The following is a 27,380-nucleotide window of genomic DNA, read 5'->3' as shown; positions in this document are numbered from 1 at the left end:
TATTGACATTTGTTCTCAGTTAATAAGTAGTATGTTTAGAAATGGTAGTGGTACGGCCCACCCTGCTCGCTGTAACTTGTACATGTTTAAAATAAGGTTAATATGGAACGTCAAAAAGAACGTTCTCTTTACAATATTTAAAACATTGTCTTGAAGCTCAGATTAACTGTAGTTAGTAGTGTGGTGCTTTTCTGTTCTGTTCAATCAAGTAGGATGTTTCGCCGGGTTAGTAAAGTGTTTAATTCAACATCTAAAACGTGTTTACACCGCCATTTTAAATTGGCCCGTCCAGACAAAATGTATCTTCTACGACCGTCATCACTACATGCGACGAACAGTGCAATGGCTCCCCCCATGGGTTGAAAATATAACTTTTTCTCTCAAAGGAATATATTGTAAGTCTTTTAAATGGTATATTTTGGTTAAAGTGATCCCTGACTAATACGACAAATATGTCTTAATACATTATAATTGTCCTCTATAACTACAATGTAAAATTAAAAACACCTTAAATATTTTATTTCTTCTAGAAATAGCTAATCTTTCACTCAGTAGGGGAAATGCCTGTCGCAAGTTGATGATGTCATAAATGTCAGGTGTCATTTTTATGGCATGCATGTGCAAAAAAACAAAACACAAACACATTTGAAATATTGATTTGATGCTCATATTAACCATAGGAAGTATTAAGTTTGTTTTTATTTTCACATGCATGCCATAAATTCCATAGGGATAGATCACACTTGACATTTATGACATCATCAACTTGCGACGGGCATTTCCCCTATTGAGTGAAAGATTAGCTATTTCTAGAAGAAATACAATAATTGAGGTGTTTTTAATTATACATTGTAGTTATAGAGGACAATTATAATGTATTAAGGCATATTTGTCGTATTAGTCAGGGATCACTTTAAAGAGGGTTATTATAACATATTAAGGCCTACATGGCTTACTAGTCAGGGATCACTTTAAAGATGTATGTGACATCACAGAACACACATGAAGGAACTGCTTGGGTGATTAGGGCCATTGTTATCTGGTCTGCACCTTTGAGAGCCAAGCTCTTTTCAGATTCTAATGAGCTAATATGTCCAAAGCAATTGTTTCATGTTAACCCTCACTTCAACTGTTCTCTGTTCAACAGCTCAACGGGGGCCCATGCCCATGTTGGTTAAAAAAATTATAATAATCTCATGAGGCCCCCAGCCTGTGTGGGGCTGCCTATTTTGCCTGTATGGACAGCACAGCCCTGTTTAAGAGTAGCCTAATGAATGGCCACAGTCAGTGCGCAGCAGGCTCCACCAATCACTTAGCTTACTTGTTAAAAGCAACATATTATTAAGACATGACAGTAATATGGGTGCAAAATGTACTAGCCCCATATAAACGTGAAATATACTCTCCTCCCTAGCTGTGGGCATAATAGGCCTATAATGCAAATCTGAACCTGCCGGTCTGTGTCCAATAGAAAGCTGCAGAGCATGGAGTTTTTTTTAAACAAGTACAAGGTTACATGCGCAAAAATAACAGATTTACAAGCTATCAACACCGTCGGATATACAGGATGTTAGCTAAGCTTGCAGATCTGTTCTTTTAAGCATGTGCCACCGCGCACACAGAGAGAGAGAGAGAGAGAGAGAGAGAGAGAGAGAGAGCGAGAGAGAGAGAGAGAGAGAGAGGAGAGAGAGAAAGCGAGAGACAGACAGACAGACAGAGGATGCGCGAACACCCTGTGATAAGTTCTGTCGGGACAGTCTGGAGCATATTAAAGAGGTTATTATAGGCCTAATCGGCGATCACTAGTACTCCAGCTAATAAATCCACGGGGCTTCTAAATGGAGACCCACTCCCCCACAATTTGCCACAGCACCCCTGCCTACAGTTCATGTTCATAGCCTTTTTACAAAATAATTCCCAATTTGGCATTGATTATATAGGCTACTTTCAGAGCGTTTGGTGTGTGTGTGTGACTGTGTGTGTGTGTGTGTGTGTGTGTGTGTGTGTGTGTGTGTGTGTGTGTGTGTGTGTGTGTGTGACTGTGTGTGTGTGTGTGTGTGTGTGTGTGTGTGTGTGTGTGTGTGTGTGTGTGTGTGTGTGTGTGTGTGTGTGTGTGTGTGTGTGTGCATTGCAACCCGGTCTCCACAGAAAATTGTGGTTTGTCTGTGCGTATGTGTGAGTGAGTGAGTGAGTGAGGGAGGGAGAGAGAGACGAGAGAGAAAGAAAGAGAGGGAGAGAGACAGAGACAGACGGACGGACGGACGGACGGACGGATGGACGGATAAAACACAGTAGGCCTATGTAGATAGGCAGAACAACAAATAGCCTAGAAACGATAGAAGGGTCGGGGGAGGGGAAGGCTGGGTTAGGAGCGGAGAGAGGGCGAGATCATTTAGCGACCTACAACCGGGTTGCTCGCTCCTACTGGAGGCTGGAGCGTTGGCACCATGAGTCTGTCGGGGGGAGCGCGTCGCTGAGAGACTTGTTTTTTCATTGTCGAAATACCGTGCTGCCTTGTCGCAATACCGTGCCGTCTTGTCGAACTGTTGTCGTGTCGGACAGTTGTCGTGTCGAAACATTGGCATACTTTTTTTCGAAAAAGGGTGCCGTCGAAACAGCGGCGCTGAAATCTCGCGATCCCTAAGTCGAACTATCGGCGCGTCGAAGTGGCGTGCCGTCGGACAAATGATACGTCGAAATATCGACACGCTCCCCCTGAAGGCAGCAGTCAAGAGAATTGCCTTGTCCAAACTCTCCTGTACCGTAGTAATTGTCCTTAAAGTCCTTAATCGTACAGCGGCGTTTTTGCGGAAATAGACGACTCAAAAGAATCAGAATGTGTCCCATCGCAACGTGACGTGAGCTTGTATATCGGGTATTTTCGAAAAAATATTTCTAAAAAAATTATTAAAATATATATTTCTTTTTTATTATCTTAACACCAACCTTTTCAGATGGCAGTCCGTGGTCAAATACCTATCAATTTGGAGGGTCCTTGACATGAATGAAGAACATACAGTATGTGCTCTATATACGCAACAATCCCCTGCATCTACCTAAAAGAACCCAACAACAGCTGGGTCAAACATCTGGTATGCACCATGTGTGATACCATCGATTCGGGCTCCGGGGCCTCTTAATGAAACGGTCGGTCACGACGAGCAGGGGTCACTGCTTTCTGAACGCCGTGCCTGCGTTGGGAATGTGCTCTCTCTCTTTTTCTTTTTTTTAATCCAATTTGGTAGTTCTCTTCTGTTTGTTCTCCATTTCAATCTATTCCCCCCCCCTCCCCTCCCCCTCCCCCACGCCCCCGCCCCCCCCTCCCTCTGTGTGACCGCCACCAAATCCCAACAGTGAGTCAGCACGGCAGCACGGCATAAACACCTGCAGGGCAAACTCTGTTACTCCTCTCTTTCCTTTCAGACTGTCGCTCTCTCTCTCTTTCTACCCCAGCTCTTTTTGAGTGGTGCCAGCCAGGTGCTCCAACACTTGACCAAGTGTGTGTGTGTGTGTGTGTGTGTGTCTGTCTGTTTGTCCGTACGGTATGGTATAGCCCAGGGGTGGGCAATTATGTTTTCCATGGGGTCACATGAACAACAGGTCAATATTGTTGAGGTCCGGGCCAAAAGGCAGTGGTACCCGCAAGATGTGCTTCCCGCAAACTAAACACACGGCTTTACCTCCGACTTCAGTAAATAAATACTTAGCAGTCCAATTTTTGTTGAAAACCCGGCATTCGGCATCGACGTTTCTTTTTTTTTTTTTTGCCACTTTAGACATTTTTGATGGGTAAGGTAAGGCAGGTCGTCTTGACGTTTGACCAGTCTGACCACCTGCTTGTTATTGAGACAACATCCAATGATCACGCACACCTGCTGATGTTCGCATTGCGTCCATATGTACGTGAATAAAAAAATATAATTATATGGGTGTAAAATTATGTGTTTATTTTGTAATTTGCCATTAACCCTACAAGGGCCGGTCAGAGTGAACCAAAGGGCCGCAAACACAAGAAATCAAAAAAAAAAAAAAAAGGTCCATTTATTAGAACACAAATGTTAAAGAAGTAGTGAAAATAGACGATCTACAAGCTCACAAAACGGCGCAAAGGGCCCACCCTGTTCTCCATAGTTTGTAGCACCAAAGCTCAAACTATACTGTGGTTCTCAAAGTGCATTCCAGGGACTTTGTGGGTTCCTTTACGGGGGTCTAAATTGACCCATACAAGCCTGTAACTCTGACAGTATACACATGGAAACAAACTGACCCGTTAGGGTCCGTTTGGTTCCATTTGTATGCTGTCGGTGTTAAAGGGGAGACCTTGAAATGTAAAAGTTTGAAAAACACTGCTGTAACTCAGTGTTTTGGCCTGCACGGGTCCTTGCCTCCCGTTCCCCATGCAGCGTTTAGACCCAAACCCAAGGCCATGTCGCTCAGGCCTTGCATCGCTTCAGCAATGATTCGTGCGAAAGCTCCTCACCGAAGGCATTTTAATTACTGTGAGCATTGCTTTTAGTCTGCCAGGGAAAACCAAGACAGGCAACGTTTGCACTTTTTTCCCCGCTTTTTTATTTTTTGGGGGGGGGGGGGGAGCAGAAGGGTGTCTTCCGAATTGATCTCTTTTGAGTCGTACAAGTTTAATCAATAGCGGAGGAGTAGAAGAATCCATTCTGAGTAGTGATTTAGCTTGGCCTCTCTTAGCCTACAAAGGAAATGTGTTTTCGGCTAATGAGTCTCATTACGGGAGAATGAGGCGATGAGATTCTTTTTTTTTTTTTCAAAGAAAGTTTTTGATGTATTCCTGTAATAGCAGGCAAAAGGAACTCATCGATTCCCCAAACGCCTCAGGACTTAGTATTACACAGAAGTATTTGTCAAAAAGAAGGTGGACCCTCCCAAAAAATGAAAAGGAAAAAGAAAAAAAGGCCATTTACAACTGCTCAGTACCCATAAGCACACGTCCGATCATTAGCTAATATTATACCCTCCATTCTGCCCACGGGAGTCATGTGTAATGTACTTTAATGCAGGTTTAAACTGTTTTTGGAGTGGGCTGATTGTGGTGGTGCGTGTGTGACTGTAGGCAGGTAATAAAGGCCGACTGGCAGAGGTATTACTGTGGAAAGGGGCGTCACAAGGGGGGGAAAAGTGGGACTGAGTTACTAGGGCCCAAGGTGGAGGGACCTACATTATTTGACAATTTAGCTGTTGAAAAATAGATATATGTGAGCTTGTAGATCTGCTATTTTTGAAAAGTCGTGAAAATGTGTGCAAATCTTTAAATTTGTAACTCAAATTTTGCTTCTGGGGGGTCCCTGGAACTAAACATTTTGAGATGGAGGTCCGTGGCCAAATATATATAATTTTGGGGGTCCTTCACATGAAAAAGTTTGAGCACCACTGACATAGAAGCATAGGTTTTTTTTCAAAAAACCTTCAAAGATTTTTCAAAAATAGCAGATCTACAAGCTCACAGCGTGCAGCACTCGGTGCCACTCTGTGAGCTTGTATATCTGCTGTTGTCCAATAGTTAAAGCACAAAATAACACAGTGAATCCTTGTACCCAGGGCCCGGCCAGAATTTGGTGCGACACCCCTGACCGTGGACGGGAAGCACCACAAGGCAAAGAGACGAGAAAGTGAATTTCTTTTTTAGAAAAGCGGTATTGGTGTCGTGTCAGGTCGGCACTGCGCGGGGGCGGCCCTCTGGGAAATCAAAGCGCCGTGCCCTCCGATGTGCAGAGTTCTCCCACAGAGTGCAGCAGGGTTTGGGTAAACGGTAGCGCTGGGTGCACGATGTCACACAGAATTAACTACCCGACCCCGGGGGGGGTCAGAGACTCAGCCTGACATCACAATAAGCCGTGCCCTCAAGCCTCTGAGATAAGACAGTGGTTCCCAAAGTGGGGGACCCCAAAATATTTTGGAGGGGTAAAGAAAAACATGCAGTGATGCTCCTGATGGAGGGGAAAGGAACTGTTTGGAATAACGTGTTCCTTCCACGCGCTACGTCTAACAGGGGAAAGCAAGCGGCTTGGACTCCTCATGCATGGAAGGAAGCATGAGGTCGGTCCGCTGCTCTCCCTGGGTTGGCAGAGGGAATACATGAATGGACCATTGTAAAGCACTTTGAGTTTGCAACTTAGAAAAGCGCTATAAAAATGCCATCCATTATGTAACGCCCAGGATTACACCAGTAAGACTCCCTAATCGGGAGATAGGCGACCGTCAGGTCGCATACACAAACTTTAGAAGGCAATCGTAGCCAATCAGGAGGGAAAATGGGACAGATCCATGTTGATGACTTGACTTTAGAGATACTGTGTACAGCTTTGCGTGATTTTAGGCCAAAATCTGTTTTGCAAAAATCGGCCTGATGGTGGCGCTAGAAGAGGGCCATGTGAGAAATGAGGGGTGGAGGTTGTGATATGCCATCCAATAACAAAATGTACTCAAGTAAATGTAGCCTACTTAGTTAGAGTCCACCACTGGACTGTAGTAACAGCATGAGTTTCTATTGTATACAAGCGAATTACAGTGAGTTACTGTACCGTCTGACCTTTACTGTGACTCAACAGAGGTGTAATTAGACTACTGGGGGAAAACAGACCACATTTATGGGCAATAATTAAAAAAAAAACAAATAGTGTTTATTTATATGAGAGGATTTTAATGGCTTAGGAACAGCCTGATGCTTATATTAAAACGCATCTATAATGGACCTTGGCTAAGATCACCTGAATTAAAACCCATATGCTTAATGTGCAGTACATAATGGGAAGAAAACAAATACACACAGGCGTGAATGCGTGCGTGCAAAGCAGCCTGATCAAAGACCTCATGTACTGTATGTATGTAGGGAAAAAATAGCTATAGTGTTCACTCCCACTCGATAAAAGAAATGCAGCGATTGATCAGGGTTTTCTCATCTTCACGGAGGATAGCAGACTTCCAAGTGCTGCCAACCATTAAGTATGTATCAATTATGACTCTTACTGTCTCCTACTCCATGAACAGCATCAAGTCATAGAGTTTATATGTCCCATATATTAAACAGTTGCAATGTTTACAAAAGACTGAACATGCAGTTATGACAGGATTGTTGCCATTATTACCAAAGATGTGCCAGCTTATATGTGTTGCGTTCTGTCGGTGTTTTGTGTGTGTGTGTGTGTGTGTTTGTTCATGTTACATGTGAAAAAAATAATTGAATGCAAACATGCAATATGTCAAAGCAAATTCCTATGTGTATTACACAATGGCAAATCAAGGAATCTGAATCTGAATCTGAAGCCACGTTTGATTCCTTTGTTGTGCAGTGGTTCTCAACCTTTTCAGACCGTGACCCCCAACATAATCATATTTCAACTGGGGACCCCCCACCCTGACGAGCACTAAGAGTTACGGAATTACATTATGTATAACACGGTTCTATTGTGAAAAAAGCCGATCTACAGTACTATTTTCACAATGTCTGCCTCTAATATTTGATATTAAAAAGTCCTTAAATTGTCACTTTAGAAATGACAATATACACTTACATTTTATGTTGGTTTGTTTACTGTTGATTGAGAAAACAATGTTACATGTTAAGTTAGTCATCTGGGGACCCCCTCAAAATAATTTGGGGAACCCCCTGGGGGTCCCGACCCACGGGTTGAGAACCACTTTTTTACAGAAACGCTGTGTGAAACCAGAAACGTTTCAACACAATGACCCCCATGGTATTTGCAAACGGATATCATTGTGATTGACGAGGAGGAAGCGGGGAGGTTTTTTTGTTGGAAGCTGGCAGTGCTTTTTATTGAAGTTCAGAGGAAGGCTTTTATCGAAACCTAAAGTAAAATATACCAGCCATTAGTACGTACGAGCCATTATACAGCCTGGGATATAAGTGTCAGCTCATTGCTTTTTATACTTGGCAGCTTGGGCCATGTCCACAGGCTGGTGGTCAGAGGCTTGATCAGGGGTGTCGCACCCCAAATTCTGGGCCCTGCAGGGTACAAGGATTCACTGTGGGCCCTACATGAATGTTCTTCATAGGGAGAGAGGGGGGGTTTAATTAACCCATTTAGACTGGGAACGCATTATTACGCGTTATTTTGTGCTTTAACTATTGAAAAAATAGCAGATATACAAGCTCACAGCGAGCTTGTAGATCTGCTATTTTTTTAAATTTCTTTGAACATTTCAAATCCTTATAAGCTCTTTTGAAAAACCTATGTTTCTATGTCAGTGGTGCTCAAACTTTTTAATGTGAAGGACCCCCAAAATGATATGTATTTGGCCATGGACCCCCATCTCAAAATATTTAGTTCCAGGGCCCCCCCCAGAAGCAAAATTTGTGAATGTGTTACATTCTGTAAACTTGTTTGGATCCATGCTCTGACGCACATGTTATTCCGAGTGGCATCCGAAGCAACTGAAAATATTTGGGCCCTTGTAAATGTATTTTATAAATGTGGACTCAAATGATGGAATTAAAATGTCTCATATGCAGTACTGTAGGTGCCTATGTTTGAGTCATATTTAGTTGCGCAACAGATTTTAGCTGGTTGCACACTGCTGCGTTTTTTCGTTCCGAAAGGCGTTTTTCAGGGCAAGGAGAGAGAGAGAGAGAGAGAGATGGAGAGAGCAAGGAACCCAGTGGTCCGAAAATAAATACGAAACGGGCGGAAGTGTGCAAATGTGATTGACATAACCGAAAATTGCTCCTATACTCGGCCAAAAAAAACGCAGCAAAAATTGCAGATCTACAAGCACACAAGATCTGCTATGTTCGGTGTGTGAGACCCATTGATTGCCAAATAATCATGAGTTGGCTAAATGTCATTCCACAAACTCCATATTGATCATCAACCCAGTACTGATTGGTTCAAATGAGCCAAATACTTGGAATAGACTTTAGCCGAGAAAGTGGTTGAGAAAAAATGGCAGCAATATCAACAGAACATGTCAGAACATAATTGGTTGGCTCAAACAATATCACACTATCTAGACATGATTCGTCTGTTCACAGCTTTGGCTGTGCATAAATTAGATTAGTCAGGAATTTATTTTCCTCCATATCCATCAAATGCTGCCGATTGAGCCTGACTAACCATCTCTACCTGAAGTCAGTATTGGCTAAGACATCTTTTCGTTTGAATTGAGTGTGTAAATCAATCTTTTCTCCAGGGATACTCCTTTCATAACAAAAGCTTTGATAAAAAGTTGATTGTTCCATGGTTTCAAGTGATTGTCAATACCATGCTGGAATGAATGGATCCACTGGATTCCTCCAAAACTATAACTATGGCATAATTTGGAACATGGCGTGCATATTGGAAAAAGAATGTAACAAATATTCAAAATGTTTTTAAAGTGTTCAAAAAGTTTTATAAATGATCAAAAAATTGCTATTTTTAGGTAAAGGTCTCCTCAGAATAGGGATGCTAGGGTTCAAGTGGTTAATGTAAAAAACAAATCTCCTATCGCACAAAGCTCCTATCACACAAAGATTTGGCAGCCCCCATGACGTATTAACTATGAGGGGTTTTCAAAGTGGGTGACGGGGTACCCTGGGGTGCCGTGATGCCAGTACAGGGTTGCCGCGAGATAATTTGATAATATTTGGAATTCATCAATATCACTACATCAATACCACTTCACTATGCTTAGTAAAACAGACCTGATTTGCACTGTACTTGATGAGTTCTTTTTCTATCTACGACAACTCTCTTCACCAAAAATAGCAGATCTACAAGCTCACAACGCGTCACAACGCGTCACAACGCGTCATAGCGTGGCGCGTTGTGAGCTTGTAGATCGGCTATTTTTGGTGAACCTTCCCCCCAGAATAGGCATGCTGAGGTTCAAGTGGTTAAACGTCAAGTAGGCCTATAACATTATTTTCAGTCAGTTCTGATGGAAAAATGTCTCCAATATGATGCAAGATTCAAAAAATGTACAGTGTAACTCGGGGGTGCCGTGGATGAAAATGTTATTTACAGGGGTGCCCAGAGTCAAAAAAGTTTGAAAACCCCTGCCCTAGGGGACCCTGGACCCCCTGTTGAAAGACTCCTGGTTTAAAGGACAACTTTAGTTTTTTACAACAAGGGTTCATATTTTAGATTGTAATTAAAGAATATAAAAGATGAGTGTTGAAATGATTTCATTTACTCCTTTCTATTGTTTTAGAGATTCTTATTTCAGTGTTTGGGGGCATGCGTGCAAGTGGATAAATATGTCATTTTACACAGAATAAGCCCATTCCCAAGATACAACGCAACTTTTCATGGTTGGATGTGACTTACGGGGGCTAGAAGTGTTACTGTAAATAGCATTAAAGAAACTGGTGGCTTATTGTGTCTAAAAAGTCATATTTAGCCACTTGTACGCATGCCCCAGGCGTACGCATGCCCCACATTTTAGCACGGTAAACGCGATAAAACTATTAGAACGAAGCAAATGAAAACTTTTTAACATTGTCTTTTTCTTTTCTCTAATTACAATCTAAAATATGAACCCTTGTTGTAAAAAAACAAAGTTGTCCTTTAAGTGGTTAAGATGGGTGTATGTGTGCGTGCGTCTCTCTCCCCGTGGAACTCACCGTCGCAGCCTCGTTCCACCTGGCCCACCTTGTGGAGGGCGTCTGCGATCAGGTCGGGGAGTCTCCCGTTCAGGTCCACTGAGGCCAGGCAGCCCTGGTACCCGTCCCGGGACGCGATCAGCTTGGGCAGATTGCTGTACATGTTCTTCGTCACGCCACCGATGTACAGCTCTCCTGGAAAAAAGACAGAGAACAAGCAGTGAAGAACAGTTAACCACTGAAACCCCATATGGTTGAGCAGAGTCTAGGTGGTTGCACACTGCACTGCGTGTTTTCGTTGCGTTTTGGAAATCCGAAAGCCGTAGGCCAGAGAGAGAGAGAGAGGAAAGAAAGAGTGAGCAAGGGACTCAGTGCGACAGCTGCGAAAATCGGGAAAAATCAACCCTGGTCCGAAAATAAATACGAAACGGGCGGCAGTGTGCAAACTTGATTGACATAACGTGAGGTTGATTTTTTTATTTCTCGCACTCCGAAATTCACTCCGATATTTGGCCCGAATAACGCAGCAGTGTGCAAAGACCTTAACTCAGAACTCTATACTAGTTTTTTCAGTTTTCTGTTATGGTGTGGACATCTTTCGATGAAAATAGTCTTTCAAAACACTACATTGTAGATTAATGTGGGAAAAACTAAAGTCTACAGTACTTTGACTTCATCACTCAGCTATATTGTCTTTGTCACGTGGAAACTGGTCCAATAAGTCATATGTTAAGCGCCATTCCCACCGGGAAAGATAAAGATAAAAAATTGTTCTCAACTCAAGTGGAGGATAGCGTCTACACCACAACGATAACGCCGACATAACTGATGTGAACGATAATTATCGTTATTGTTATCTTTATCATTCCCGGTGGGAATGACGCTTACATTTTCGGGATTCAAATGACATGAATAAAAAAAAATGCAAAAGTAGTTGAGCAACAAGCTCAAAGCGTGCCACAGATCGAGCTTGTAGATCTGCTACTTTGTTTGCCTTTGTGTGACACTGTAGTATGATCAATTAGGGAATTCATTTATGACAAAAACACAAACAGTTTGAATAATTATGGAGATGTTTCTGCCCGACAACAAGGGATATAAAGATAAAGAAAGCTTTATTGTCTATTAAATTTGACATACAAATGCACACTGGAAGCCAGTATAAAAACAATAAAAACACATAATTAAAACATAGAATACACAAATGTAATAAAGTGCAATATAAAATGCATTCCCATATAACACAGCAACAGTAATCATGGGCTGTAGGGATTAGGCGGTAGGTCTATTTAAAAAATGTTCTTAATTAAAATATCCACTGCAGATAGCAAAAACACAGCATTGTAAACCTTCTTTTTAGCTAACGGTACTCCGAGCCTCCTGCCTTATGGTAACACAGGGGCGTCAATTGGGTATGGCAGGGGTATGCAGCATGCCATACCCTGGGTCCAGGGGCGGGGAAATTAAAGTCACTTTTGAATATAAACCCATGAATGTGTCTTTGTCTGTGCTGGTTGTTATGTTGTTAAATTACAGTAAAATGTCAAGATGTATTCTCCCCATCTTGACAAGATGGTATATTCCCTGGTTCCGCAGGTCAGCTGCACAGGTGCAATGCATTATTGTTAATTGTGGCACGTTTACTAACATGCCAAGTTTAGCTGCACTTTAACAACCATTCCATGCTCACAACGCCTCGCAGCGCGAGGCGTTGTGAGCATATAGATCTGCTATTTTCACAATAGAACTGTGTTATACAAAATGTATGCATCTTTTCCATGAGGACTCCCATCTTTGCCATACCCTAGCTTTTGCTGAACTGACGCCACTGTGGTAACAGCTGAAATGCAGGGCAAAGAGGGTGGGTAGAGTTATTGTAAACCTGAATTGGCCTTTTTTGGTTATGGAGCTGTTATGTTCTGAAGTTGCAATGTTGTTTTGTCTACAATGATCTTACCAGCCTGGTTGACTATACCTGGGTGAGCTTGTTCCCATCTAACTGAGACGATGTTAAAAAGCGAGAACGCTCTCAGCGAGTGACCTGTAGAGTGACCCTGTAGTCAAGGTATGTTTACTAGCATTAAAACGTCTCAGTTTCCAGAGAAGATAGAGCCTCCACCTTGCCTTTTTTATGAATGCATTATAATATACTGCATTATAGTCTGTACAAAAGAAGGTTTTGTCAAGCACACAGCCGTTGTTGCCAAGAACTGTTTGCATCCACACCACATGTATGCGACTCTCTGTGAATAGTATTTACATGTTGTGATAGTAAATTACAATTACTATTATAACTAGCTAACTTATTAGGTGGGTGGTCTAAGTAGGTCGGGAGTGGCTTATTGTCGGTAACAGCCGGTAACACGCAGGAGTCTGTCCCCGTTACAATGCGCTAGACCCCTGGGAGATGGACTGCTGAGGTGGAGCGCCACACCTACCATCAGCTCCCAGTACTTGCCGCACGACTTGCCAAGCCGTGCTACTCATACGCTGAGTTGGCGGTGCCCGGAATCGAACCCATGACCTTGCGGTACAAAGGCGAGAGCTCTACCGACTGAGCTACCCGGGCACTAAGGTGGTCTACCTATGTTATTTTTGTATTGTATGTATTTGATGTATTGATGTATTACCTTGCTTATTGTATTGATGTATTACCTGCTTAGTGTAAGTCGCTCCGGATTAAGAGCTTCTGCAAAATGCCTAAATTGTAAATTGTATTACTGTACATGTCATTTGATCATTAAATGATGTACTAAATGTTAGTACCCTCCCTGAACACAATAACATCATCAAACAACTGTGAATCAAAAATGATCTTAATAAGTACAGTATGCATCACCGGAAGGGATTTAAGAAACTATTATGAGCAAATAGATTTCTCAGAAGATATTATTTTTAATACATTCCGCTGCCACGAATATATTGAGATGGATTTGATATTCTTTCCAGTGGGCTGGCCTGTCTGTCACATCCAAGGTAATGAAAAGGCATCCTGAGTCCGCGCTGCTCATAATATTCAACAGCCGGCTGTGATCGAAATACATAAATCATAAACCGACTGCTCTCTCTCATTCACTCTCCGTTGACCATTTAGCACCGCTCAAAAGTGATGAACAGTTTAAAAGAAACAGCCAGAACAAAGCCAGAAATAATAGAATTGATATCGCAAGGTAATTAATGAATTAACGGGCCGCGTTGAGCAGGTTCTTTTCAGACACGCTGTTTTGTTTTAACAAGGAAACCTTGATTAAACCCATTTAGAACGGGTACACATTTTGTGTATCATTATTTTATGCTTTAACTATTGAAAAATAGCAGATGTACAAGCTCGCAGCGCGGCACCGAGTGCCGCGCTGCGAGCTTGTAGATCTGCTATTTTTGAAAAGTTGGGAAAATTTGAATTTTGACCCGATTCTATAAGTGTCTTTTGAATACTTCTAAGATTTTTTGAAAAACCCTATGTTTCTATGTCAACAATCTGGCCAGCCATCATCAAAGTAAAGGTCCTTTTCACTTCAACTGGAGCTCAGTTAGTCTGTTCTTGAGAGACTACTATGTCAGTGGCTCTGAAACCTTTTCATGTGAAGGACCCCCAAAATGATATCTATTTGGCCACGGACCCCCATCTCAAAATATTTAGTTCCAGGGACCACCCAGAAGCAAAATTTGAGTTACAAACGTTCGCTTTGAAAATACATAGTCAAAGATTTGCACACATTTTCACGACTTTTTCAAAAATAGCAGATCTACAAGCTCGCAGTGCAGCACTCGGTGCCGCGCTTGCCTGTGACCTTGTATATCTGCTATTTTTCACTGGATAAAGGATTCAATAATTCTAGGCCTAAATTGATTAATACCATCGTATAGCCTTCACGACCTTACTAGCAAACACTTTCCCGTCCTGCCAAAAGAACACTGCACGTCTGGAATAGATATCTCTGCTTTCAAAGCTCAAAGTAGAAAGGGTTTCAGACAGACTTCATTCGTGTATATATATTTTTTTCTTGTTCCTTTCCTGTGTACCGGGTACACATGGTATAACATGAAAAAGGACATGTGATCAAAACAACATCACTTCAAAGGGATTTTTTTTGGCATTTATGACCACAGATGTTCAGAGCAAGTCAACACACAAACAAGCAAATACATGAATAAATAAATGGCTTGGGTGAGTTTACCAGAGTGGACACCTTCCACTCCTGACATTGCGAAGCTACTCAACTGGATGTTGGGGGGGTCGGGCAGATTCAGCGGCTCAAACTTTCACAGATGCCGCAAAGTCTCATACACAAAGTTTAGAAGGCAAAAAGGAGGGAATATGGGAAATGGGACAGATCCATGTTGATGACATGACTTTAGAGATACTGTGTACCGCTTTGCACAAATGTGTTTTGCAAGAATCGGCCTCATGGTGGCGCTAGAAGAGGGCCATGTGAGAAATGAGGTGGTTTGGCAGCCAAGGAGTGTGTGTGCAAAGTTTGGCATGGAAAGGGGCAACGGTGGCGGAGATATGAGTAGGGTAAAAGTGTGACATGACGTGACTGACTGACAGACAGACAGACAGCCGGTGGAGGTTTTGATAGTAACTGCGACCCGACGGTCGCAATAACATTTGTTGTTTATGAGAAAGCCAAATTTGAACATTGTTTGAATTTTCCAGCATTTAGAATGACGATCTGTTGCCCTGTCTTTGAGGTGACGGCAGTGAGACGTATTATTCTTATAGCATCCGGCCCCAAGCATGAGGATGAGGATGATACTGGATGCTTTAATAGCTAGATTCATACAGTAAGCCTGTCTGTACTCTCCCTTGGGGGAGAGAGGGGGGATAATGTACTGTACACACAGCAGCAGTGCTGCATTGGAGACAGCGTCGAAGCCTCAGCATGAACTTGGAGTTGAGATTCGTTGGGTCTTTGAGTTTAAAACACAATTAACGTCTCTTTCTTTCCATTTTAAGGCAGAGAAGAACATTTCCATCAATTCTTTTAAGGCCAATTACCTTCCCCCGTCTCTATGTCTTTCCATCTCTCTCTCTCACTCTGTCTCTCTCATCCTTCTGTTCCAATGAGCTTTGCAGAAAATGCCAAGCGAAATTAGAGGAAAACAGAAAGGCCTTTGATGTGAGCCGTGTATGAATAAACACAATTTGAAATGCTCCGGGCATCTCTCATCGTAGCGGCTCCTATACTTTAACCTTTATCTCCGGTTGGGGGGGCGTAAATAGAGCTAAAGCTCGTCCCCCGGGGACCCTTAGTCCATCTAGCTGCCAAAACAGGGTCAAACTATACATTATATCGCCGTTGTCGGTTGGAAACCTTGTATGTCCAAAACCGTTCGTTTTGTACTTATCATTTAAAAAATGAACTTAACTAGTGAAAACAGCCGATCTACAAACACACAACGCTGTTTTCACTACTTTTGTGCGACGGCCTTGTATGATGAAGCAGGGCTTTACTTTGCGAAAGAACATACAAATGTGAAACTTGGAGATACGAGGTTTCCACTTGACAACGACGATATATATAGGGTTCGATTTTGCTCGAGGGGGGAGATCCTTGATATCTCCCCGTTGGTCAAACATTTGTTATTGCCGCTGGGGATTATGTTTTCTCACTGCTTCTTCTATAATGAAGAGTTTACCGTCTCACAACCCGGCGAAAATGCAGATTTCGAGAGCAGCTTTCCAACTTCTGCACTCGGAGACGCAATGAGCCCACTAGGTCAATTACGTGTGGACTTTGTGTAATAGGACGAGTCAATGATGTTTGCCAGCTCCTTCCTAGAATTAATGTGCGCTTGACACTTCATATTTCTCAGCCCGCGCATCGAGCGATTATAATCGATAGTGAATTCATTAGCCATCTAACTGAAAGATGCTCTGAAGTCGCTGTTCAGAATCACTTAGCAAATATGAAACCCCGAACGCTGCGCGTGTGGATCCTGGAAAAGAGAAAATAATACTGGTTTTTTTTTGGTCAGCAGCTGCCAAGATGAAATGTTTGCGATGTATTCTGCAGATAATGCAGGATTTATCCTATGATTCAGCCTAGCTATTCTATATGCAAAACATCCAGCAAAAATAGGATCTACAAGTTCACAACACGGTACCTTGTGAGCTTCCTAGATCAGCTATTGTCGATGAAAAGATTTGGTGTAGAGGAAAAAACCTTTTCACATTGATAACCTCCAAATGTTAAATATAATAAATCAAAGAGCTAAGATGTATCAGAAAAATAAACCTAGTAGGTACTAGGTCCAAAAGTGGGGAATAATAATTGTATTATTTATTTTTATGGGCTGGGTGGATGGTGCAGTGGTAAAATCTTTAGGTACCTCCCTATAATAGATTTGCTATTTTCTAAACTGTGCATTGTTTACTCAAAGATCGGCACTCCTGGTTATACAGAAATGCAGCTGCCCATGGCACTCAAGTCTAATTGCAAAAGAAAATGTGACAAATAACCAAGTACATCGTACTCAGACACGTACTCAGTTGAGGGACAGCGAGTGCATTCTCCGGCAGCGGCCGCGGCGTGGAGAATGCACTTCTGACTCAGTTAGGCCCCTTATGGCTGGACACACAGAGTTACTCAAGTAGTCTATACACCATTTTGAGATACTATTACTTTGCTTGAGTACGCTTGAGGGTATCAGGTCACTTCGCCAAAAATCCAACTCGCCAAATTGTCCACGCTCATTGGCAGGCTAGCCAATGCTCCTGGATTTGCCAGGATGATTGGCATTTCTCCTGGATTTCTCCTGGATTTGGTATCAAACTCCCAAAATTCACCAGAACACAGGAAATTACATCTACTGTGTTATTTTTTTTTCTGGGGGGGGGGGGGGGGGGCAATGCATATAGATCATACAGATATTCACTTAAATAATGACTTAAAGATGAGAACTCATTATTACGGATGTCTTACTTTGCTTCAGTCATCAAATCTGTACACATACATTTGGCATTTTAAGGCTGAAATTGTATCCATGCTAGTAAAGTAAGCCTGATAAAAGTATCAAAACAAAATTCACCAGAACACAGGAAATGAAATGTACTATGTTAGATAAAAATAAATCTCCTGGATTCTGACAGTCCAATGTTGGCAACCCTTGCTCATGGCGAGGTGTCCTAGCTAGCAAGTTGATTTGGCGAGTTGGATTTTTGGCGAAGTGACCAGTATTCCACTTGTGTAGTCAAGTTGGAGGTAACTCTCTACAGATTCATTCACTGAATGAAAACCCCCTTCCATTGTGTGACCTCTGAACCTCCCCTTTGAGAACAATGCTCTCTGGGACAGATTCTGAGCTCTTTACCTGTCCGCTAGGAATTCTGGGATACGTGTGTGAATCTCACAGAGAAAATAAGTGGACCTTTCCGCGCTGTTTTCTCAGCTCTCTGTATCTCTGGAAGACACTATAAGCCATATACTGCATATCTCCAAAGATGGTGGATCAAACTGCACAACCAATATTTCAATATGTAGCTATGATTTAAGATGAAATGAATCAACAGAAATGCAAAAAATGCTAGACGACTCAGCCCTATTCAAAATCATCCATATTTTGTCCTTGTAAGTAGGCAGGCACTACACTTATTTCAGGGATCAATTATATTTATGTTGTCTTCATATTTTAGAACCTATGTGTATGTTAGAACCTGTGTTGCCGGCAGTGGTTGGTTGTCGATTTGACAAAGTAGCATTTTCTTTGTTTTATTTTGTTTCTGTGTTCTTTTTGTATTGTAGCAATCAAGTGTAGCTCCTAAAGGCTTTCTATTCTACTACTAAGTAACATACAACAACTTTGGAAGGAGAGAAATCAATAAATTGGGCCCCAAGAAAGATATGAAAATCCCTTTTACTGGAGAATGGTGAGCCTGAAGTAGTAAAAGTGCGGCATAAATGGATGTGAGACATTGCTGATGTGTTTTCCCATAACAATATTCCAGATATACTACCTGTAAGATAAAGAATATGCTGAATGGAAAGGCAATTTCATCGGGTAGAGTATAAATCCAGCCAAGTATTGAACACTAATATCAGTTCAGTCGAGGTTTGTGAGTATCAGTGCATAAAGCTCAGCTCAGAAAGGTGAATAGTAGAGAGGGGCTAGAGCTGTAATGAAAGTCCTGAAATCTTTTAAACTACTGCAGTTCTTCTGTTTCCAGTTATGCTTTTAATGTTCCATTAACATGGTCGGGTATACATCTATTATCAAACCAATGACAAAAGCACCAAAGAGTGGCCAAGAGTTCCACTTAATTAGGTATCAATAATCAATGTATCAAAAGTTGTGTGCAAGTTAAATACATTCTAATTTCCATGCTGTGTCAAAGCCTGAGAAATGGCAGATATGTGTGTAGATGAGAAGAATTGATTAATAAAACATGGAGCTTGCATATTTATTCATAAAGTTAATACACTATCCTAATTAGAGCTAGCATACGTGAGCAATCTACTTTCACATACTTTAGCGACTTCCAGAAAGCTTCTACACAAAGTAAATTCTGCTGTTGTGGATGGTCAAGGACCCCCAAAATTATATGTACAGTATTTGGAGCAAAGATTTGAGTCAATTAAGACATATGTTTGCTTTAAAATAACATAATCAAAGATTTCCAAAAAAAGATTTTTTGATTAGCCCAAGCATTTTAATGGTTTAATGATTTGCCCCAACAATTTTTAAGTTTTGCAAATAGGTGACAGAATGAATGACCATCATAATGTTGATGACAGAGTTGAATACTCCTATCAGACTATGCAGCATATTGCACACTGCTAATATCTGGTATAGTAAGCGGAGATGAATGATTAATGAGGGGAATAAGTCACATCATGCATTTTAGAAAAATGATAACGAGGAGTTCTTTCTGTTTTCGGAGCCATGTGATTAGCATATCGACTCTGTCAGGTGAAAACCTCATATTTATACATTTTCGAAAAATAAAAGAAAACATCAAAGTTCTAAAGCCTCTATCAGAGTCGGCACCGCGGTGGAAGGCTATCCACCGCGGTGTAGTCTTTTTGAGTCATAAAACTACAACGTTGCGTCATTCCTCGCGGTGAAGAGCTTTCCACCGCGAGTCCCGACACATCTCTCTGTTTTTACTTTCAGACAGATAGGCTCTGCACCCCGTTCACTGATTGGTCTATCTAGACCAGTCAGTCACGGTGAAAAGGACTCCACCGTGATGTACTATGATGGCCTTCACTTATTTTCTGACTTGAGGTGGAAAGCTTTCCACCTCAAATTTGCGGTGGATAGCTCTTCATCGCAGACTCTGATAGAGGCTTAAGCGTGACGCTTCTGTGCCGTGTTTCGAGCTTACGGATCTGCTACTTGTGTGTGCTGGTTTAGCGTGATCACATACAGTAGTAGGGCATTCATTTACACAAAAAGTTAGAATATGGAGATAAGAGTTTTCTGCCAGACAGCGGCAAGTTTTAAGGAATTCTGCAAGGTTAATGCCATTCAAAACTGGGCAATTCTCTGCTTCTTTGGAGTGCATACATTTGCACCTGTTTTGGCCATCCATGGAGACACGAGATCAGAGCCTTGTATAATTATGCAAAACGTGGAAATACTTTGGAATAGTACTGCCCCATACTGTAGACGTTTTTGGGGGGTATAAAAAATACCTCATATTTGTTCAATATATTCATAATAATATGGACTTGGAGTCCATGGAGTTCATGGAGGTTATCATCCATGCAATGAAATATACAGTAAATCCATACATAGTGTGCAAGTTTTGATTAGTTTAAATCACAAATACATTTGACCTTTCAGTGGACCTAATTATAGAATATACATTTTAATTAAAATATGTCAACTTTAATCTTTACACATTGATTTTTGTTCTTGTTTTGGTTCACTTCCTATTATACTTGTGTTCTCACCTGCAGTGAATGAAACTGAATTTGGTAACCGAAGCATACTATGCAGACCAAACAATCAAAACTATGGTTGTTACTTGCACAAGCAGAGCGTGCAAATACTGCGATCGGCTAGGTATGTATGTAGGCCTACATACTGTATGTCGGTTTCCTCTCTTGTTTAAGACCATAGCCCAAACAGGGCCCAGCATCTCTGGCAACGTCATCATTAACAGGCAATGAGGGACCGGTATTCCTGGTGATGCCAGTGGTGATGTCATTATCGCCAGTGGTGATGCCAGTGGTGAGCGCACCTTATGGCGCGCTCTGCTTACGCAGAAGTTGGCCATACATGACCAACTTGTGCCCGAAGGCGCAAGTTGGCACCTCGACAGAGTGCAGTTCTAGTTTGGTATGCATCAGAGATCTATCACACCAGCACAAACAAACCAGACAAATCTAGCGAAACCCACCATGGTTTGTTTCTTGTGAAAGCACCCTGCATTCACACCTGCGTACAACAATTTGGTGTATTTGATTGAATCATGGAGCGTTTAGTCCATCGGTCAAGTCTGTTTGGAGAGCTGAGAACGAAACAGTTAGACAGGCAGCTTTCATACTTTCACCTAGAAGCTTCATTCAAACTTTAAAATGAAAAAAGGATCTTGTGGAATTTCAGGGACTTTATGTTTTATACTTTTCAAAATATTATCCTTTTTTTGACTGGAAACAGGAAATCAATGGATAAGGCAGATAACTCCATCCATTTGGATGTCACAAGCGAGCCCACACTGCTCCGGAACAGTACCAGCAGTCTTTTTTATTTATTTTTGGTTCCGTTCTTGACACTTATTACCACTACCTGTCCTGTATTTCATTCCTATTGCTGTTGCTGCATTTTAAGGTTTTGTTAAAGAAACAATTGCTAAGCTCATATTCATTCATACAATTCATCTGCGATAAGACTGCATAGTAATGATATTGTACATGTTAACTCAATCAGAGATCCAGTGTAACAGTGCAAGTCCATTTTGTTTCCTTTTTTATTTTTTGTTTTATTAAATTGAACCAACCAACTAGCTGTTTTCTTTTACTTTCAAGGTCCTTATGGGAAAAATGGGATTGGCTTTCAAAATAGTCAATGTGACTAAACACCTCCCAAAAGTTGTGACCCTGATAATTCACCTTCCAAGAGGCCAAAGGCGGAGGTAGTTATCAAAGGTCTCCCCTAGATAGAAGTGAGACGTGATCACCCAACCCCCTTTACTTTACTTCCACCCCCACCCTTTTTCTACTCACTACATAATGTGTTTTATACTTGAATATGTACGATATTGAATGTTTTTGACGATATTGAATGTTTTTGATGCTACTTTAGGCCTATATGTTGATGAATTGAACACATTACCAAGGACCGCAATAGAAACAAGACTGAAAGGACTTTGTTGGTGTAGTCCTTTTAGACTATGTGTTGTGACTATAAATAATATTCAATCAATCAATCAATCAATGCGCTTGACAAAACAAGATGGAAAAATAATTGCACCGCTTCATGCCCTCATTAAACTTTGTGTGGAAGTACTATTAGTCTCGCGTAGCCAGACAACTATTCAACAAATATAGAGTCTGGAACTACAGCTCCTGAACGGCGAGTAATATAACTAGCATATCTGTTCAAGAAAATACATAAATGTCATTACTGATAACCAGCAAGCTAAATATGCTTAGATTATTTTTATTTAAATAATGATAAATGTGCGCAATGTGAGACGGAAACGGAAGCGAGGAGGAGGCTTCACTTCCGCTTTAACTGGATACTCATCATTCTTCTTATTCCAGACTGTATGACGGGAGCATTTTGCAAATCGCGGAGTCAACAGTCTGGCCACGCGAGACTAACGTACTATTAACACTGCAGTTACTGCACCTGCATTTCCCCTAGGGAGAAATACAGAAGTTCAATGAATTCATCTTGCCTTATCTTTATCTCCATGCAACAACAGCTGTGACCTTTGGTATCATCTACCAAAGTGTGGCTAAATCATATTTGGTAGCACTTTCTATGAAGGTCACGCGAAAGTATTATAATGAAAGTGTTCATAATACATTATAGACATGACCTTCATAGAACGTGTTACCATTTTTTTTTTTACATGTTATCATCTCCAACGCAAAGAAGAAATTGAGGAAATATGCTACTTTGTGGAACACAGGCGGGCCATTCATTAAGGTAGTTTGCCAGATAACTGAACTAACATGACCTTTGATCAGGACTGTTGTACATCTGCGTTACTGGAAATTAAATCACGGAGGTCTGCATGAAACCCCTATTCCCTATTCATGGGCATGTCATATCGTTTGGTGAAAATAGCAGATCTACAAGCTCGCAACACACTGCGTCGGGACAAGGTCAGCTATTTTTGGTGAAAATATAAAGGTGTAGAGGGAAAAAAAGGAAGCTGGCCAAGTACTAAGGGGACACAGTTCTATGAATATATAGGGTATAAGTGAATTGTTTGACCCCAGTTTGAGAATGAATCAAAACAGTGATTACATAAAATGTCATGCCTATGTGCTTTGCACCATCGCTCCAACAAAGCACACAAAGAGCCAGTCAGGTTACACACACGTGCATATGGGCACACGCACACGCAAACTTGGAAGATCCTATAAACTAGAGGGATATTTTGTAATTATCTGTGCTAGATAGATTGTTAAAGTATATACTATATACTATATAGATATAATGTAGAACATGTGTAAATTGTAATATAGATTACAGCTGATGATCAGGGTGGCGGCAGTGATTCAAAACATAGAAGGTTCCCAGTTCGTCCCGAGCTCCCCCAGAGTTATTGTGGAAGAGTCCTTGAACAAGACTCTGAACCCCTAGTTGCTCCCAGTGAGCAGGTTGGTGCCTTGCATGGTTTCCTCCACCATCGGTGTGAATGTGTCTCTGAATGGGTTAATGTAATGCACAATCTCTGTAAAGCGCCTTGGATAAAGGCGCTATGCAAATGCACCATTTGCCATTTACCTTTACAATACAAGCGCTAAGCCAGGATGCAGGTCTGACATTTGGACATGTGCAGGAGAATGCAAATTGAACGTTGTTACTGCATTTATTTATGAATAAGCTACTGACAATCAGCCCACGGTGTCGCTGTCCATGGTGCTGAAATGGACGTCTCTCTCTCTTTCTCTGATTCTGTGTTTGTGTTTATAATGTATCTGGGTCCCAATGGAAATATTGCTCGAGAAGACGGTATACTTAAACTTTTCAGCGGTCAAAAACAAACAAATGGGCGGTATGGGATGAAACCGGAAAGGGCGGTGGAGAGGGACAAAGGAAACAGTCCCGGCGCAGGCCTCTGTTTTATTATTTATTGCGTTGCTATTCCATTTGTTTCATGGCTATATTGTGTGTTGCTGCAGTGAGTCACGGGAGCATTTTGTCAAGGTTTTCGAGTAAATTCGGTTTGAACTGCTTTGTGTTTGCTACTCCACCCTTGACAGTATGCATGCGCGCCGCGGCCCAGCACACATTCTGTGCTCACTCGGATCCTGTGTGAGAACTGTGGAATGGCCTTTTTCTTTTATTCACTGAAGGAGGAACTTGCTATCGGTATGCGAGTGAGCACTTTGGGGTTTTGCCTTTAAAGATATACTTTATTGATCCCTGCGGGCAAGTTCGTCCTCTGCGTTTGACCCGAACAGTTGCACACGCTATATATTTTCTTTGCTTTTTTCGCAACTCAATTGTGTATCAGTACAAGCTTCCGCAAGGTATAAGTCGCCCCACTTTGGGGGGCTATGATCCACGAGGATGAGTAAGCACCTTATTTTCCCCAATCTACGTGGCTGGCTGCTGGTCAGATCAGGGGTGTCACAAGGGGGGGAAAGTGGGACAGGGTTACTAGGGCCCAAGGTGGAGGGGCCTTCATTATTTTATACTTTAGCTATTGAAAAATAGCAGATATACAAGCTCACAGCGCTGCACCGAGTGCCGCGCTGCGAGCTTGTAGATCTGCTATTTTTGAAAAGTCGTGAAAATGTGTGCAAATCTTTGAACATACATATTTTTTTAAGCGAACTGTGTAACTCATATTTTGCTTCTGGGGGGTCCCTGGAACAACATATTTTGAGATGAGGGTCTATAGCCAAATACATATAATTTTGGGGGTCCTTCATGTGAAAAAGGTTTGAGCACCACTGACATAGAAACATAGGTTCTTTCAAAAAACCTTCAAAGACTTGCACAAATGTTCACCATTTTTTCAAAAATAGCAGATCTACAAGCTCGCAGCGCGGCACTCGGTGCCGCGCTGTGAGCTTGTATATCTGCTATTTTTCAACAGCTAGAGCACAAAATAACGCAGTGAATCCTTGTACCCAGGGCCCAGAATTTGGTGCGACACCCCTGCGGTCAGACCGTGGCTCCGTGGTCCGAGCGAGCAGTGATGAATGCCCGCGTTCCTGGGCTGCACCGGAGAAGGTTCCGCCAGAGGGGACCAATTACAGGCTCCCAGACACTGTCCGAGACTTCCTCCGCATGGCCATGGTTACGGCGGTAATGACCTCTCAGGGGCTCCGTAGGCGGGACGGCGGCGAGTGCGAGTGAGTGGGCTGCTGGTCTAAGGCCGGCCGCAACGCAACGCCGCCTGGAAGAACACTGACTAAACAATTCTTGTGGACGGCCAATAGTCTGCCTTCATTTATTTCATGTGACAACCTCTCATCTGACCTTTTCTCCACTCAATTAAAGCTGCAACCCACATGGGTTGTTCCAACAGCAAAAAAGAAACCTTTGAATTCCACCCCTAAAAGAAAAACATACTTTTCTTTATTTTATTTGGTGATACAATGTTTTATTCCAAGTGTTATACGGTATGCATATTATTCGGTCACGGACAGATTTGCTGCAAGCGTCTAGACAAGCCTCAACCCTCGAATATAATTGCCTCCCAAGTGCATGAATGATTTTTTTCGGTTTTGTTTGTTGTCCATATCTGCCTGTAGCATGTTTGCGGCCATCTTTACATTCGTTATTTATCGACGTTATTAAGGGAACTTTGATCGTGGGAGCAGACAGCGAACAACACGCGTCGTCTCATCTCCGAGCTCCCCCGACTAAAACGCAGAACCCCGACCGCCAAGTGTCATTAAATGCTCTATTAACAGCCTCTGCCTCCCTTCTCTGGTTCTCCCTCGCCCCCTGCACCCTCTCTCCCTTGTTTTATCTATTCCTTTGCTCTTGAAATGCCACTTAACGGACACAAATTGAACGGCCGCCGCAGACGGAGAGACGTGCAAACAAATGCACGTCGTCGCCGGTCACTGGCAGGCTGTGATGGCCGCGGCTCTAAGGCCCGCGGCAGAGACAAATAATAAGCCACCTGCGACGACGAAGGCGGAAAGAGAATCTGTGATTGCTAATTACAGAGACGTTCAAATCTGCCTCGACAACAACACAGACCGCTGTAAAAATGTACGTTGAAACCGTAATGTTAATTGGTGCCACTAAATTATGTGCAGTGCAATTATGCTGCGTGTTGCGGCATACGTTTGAGGGCGTGTGGGTGTGTGTGCGTCTATGGCGTGTGTGTTTGTAAACAGACAGCGAGTCTGTTTTTTGAACCGCGCACGCAGAGTATTTTGAGGAAACAAGACAGACCCCGTAATTATCAACACTGTAATGATGTCATCTTAGCAGCAGGCGTTCTATGTCTGACTAGAGCTGCTGAATATCAACTGTTTTCCATCTGAAAGCGGGCAGCCAGAGAGTGAGAGAGAGAGTGAATGGAATGTTGAGTCCACTCAGCATGACCTAGTCCTAGTCTGACTTTGTGTCCATATCAGGGACGTGCTGGGCCCCTGATTCAGCCCGGGAAAAAGAGTTGAAGAGGCCCTCATTGCACGTTATAGAGAGAGATCTCTCTCTATAGCGCTGCTGATACTCAAAGATTGGCCATTTCAGATCATGACAAGTGACAAGCCAGTGGGCCAATTACATGAGTTATATTTCGTCATTGTCGGGTGGAAACCTTGTATGTCCAAAACCATTTTAAAAAGCAGATCTACAAGCACACAACGCCTCGCACCGCGAGGCGTTGTGTGCTTGTAGATCGGCTGTTTTCACTACTTTTGTGCGACAGCCTTGTATGGTGAAGCAGGGCTTTGCTTTGCGAAAAAATTTACACATTTGAAAATTGGAAATACGAGGTTTCTGCCCGACAGTGACGATTTACTTTGTTGGCCGCCCAGCCCCCAAAATGGAACAAATGCCGACATTTTATTTGAATTTTTTTCCTAATGGCCGGCCTGGACCGGCCGGGAATGAACCGGCCGTTCGGGAGTTGTCCCGCTTTTCCCAATGGCCAGCACGTCCCTGGTCCATATACTGTCTGGTTGCGGCTTACCCACCTAATTCTGAATTTATGTTTATTGTCATACCTCCAGACAAGGTCCCCCTATGGGATAACAGCGCCATCTGGCGGTGCAACAGAGTAAAACTCATCTACTCCCGTACGAAAAATGTCATTTGTCGGAAGGGCTGTCAATCACAAACGAGGGCACCGCCCCCGAGTGTATATAAGCCCCCTGGGCTATCATGACTTCCTCTTCCGCACCTCTGCTAACCTGCAACTAGAGTGTCGCGAACTCAGCCATATAAGTATTAATTCTGTAAAGTTTAGCCTAAAGCGACGGCTAGGAAGTCGGCCACTGGCCTTTATAGAATATCTCCCGTACGTTTCTCTTCTATATTCTTCCTACAGTCCGGTGTTTTTCTTCGCTTTCGTCTTTGAGTCTTTTACTTCTTCTCTATACGTTCTGCCACGTGTTTCCCTGCCCTAGCTTAGCTTCGCTTAGCTTCGGTTAGCTCACGATGGCGGCTCGTCGGCCCACAGTTAGCAGCCTGCTAGCCAGGGTAC

The 27,380-nt window shown here is 42.4% G+C and overlaps 1 protein-coding gene across 1 annotated transcript in view; it reads right to left on the bottom strand.

Moving 5' to 3' along the window:
* nrxn2b (neurexin 2b) overlaps positions 1-27,380 on the bottom strand; it is a gene marked incomplete at its 3' end in the record, with an annotated part of 1,346,377 nt that overhangs the window by 572,173 nt on the left and 746,824 nt on the right. Inside the window, exon 14 of the mRNA XM_080741211.1 lies at positions 10,592-10,765. Within this exon, the coding sequence (XP_080597337.1) occupies positions 10,592-10,765 (174 nt within the window). The remainder of the gene's footprint in view (positions 1-10,591; positions 10,766-27,380) is intronic.

Source organism: Nannobrachium achirus, assembly GCF_963921795.1.
Source record: "Nannobrachium achirus genome assembly, chromosome: 14".
Lineage (NCBI taxonomy): Eukaryota > Metazoa > Chordata > Actinopteri > Myctophiformes > Myctophidae > Nannobrachium > Nannobrachium achirus.
Note: the sequence above shows the minus strand (reverse complement) of the source record. Positions and strands in the feature narration are given on the sequence as shown.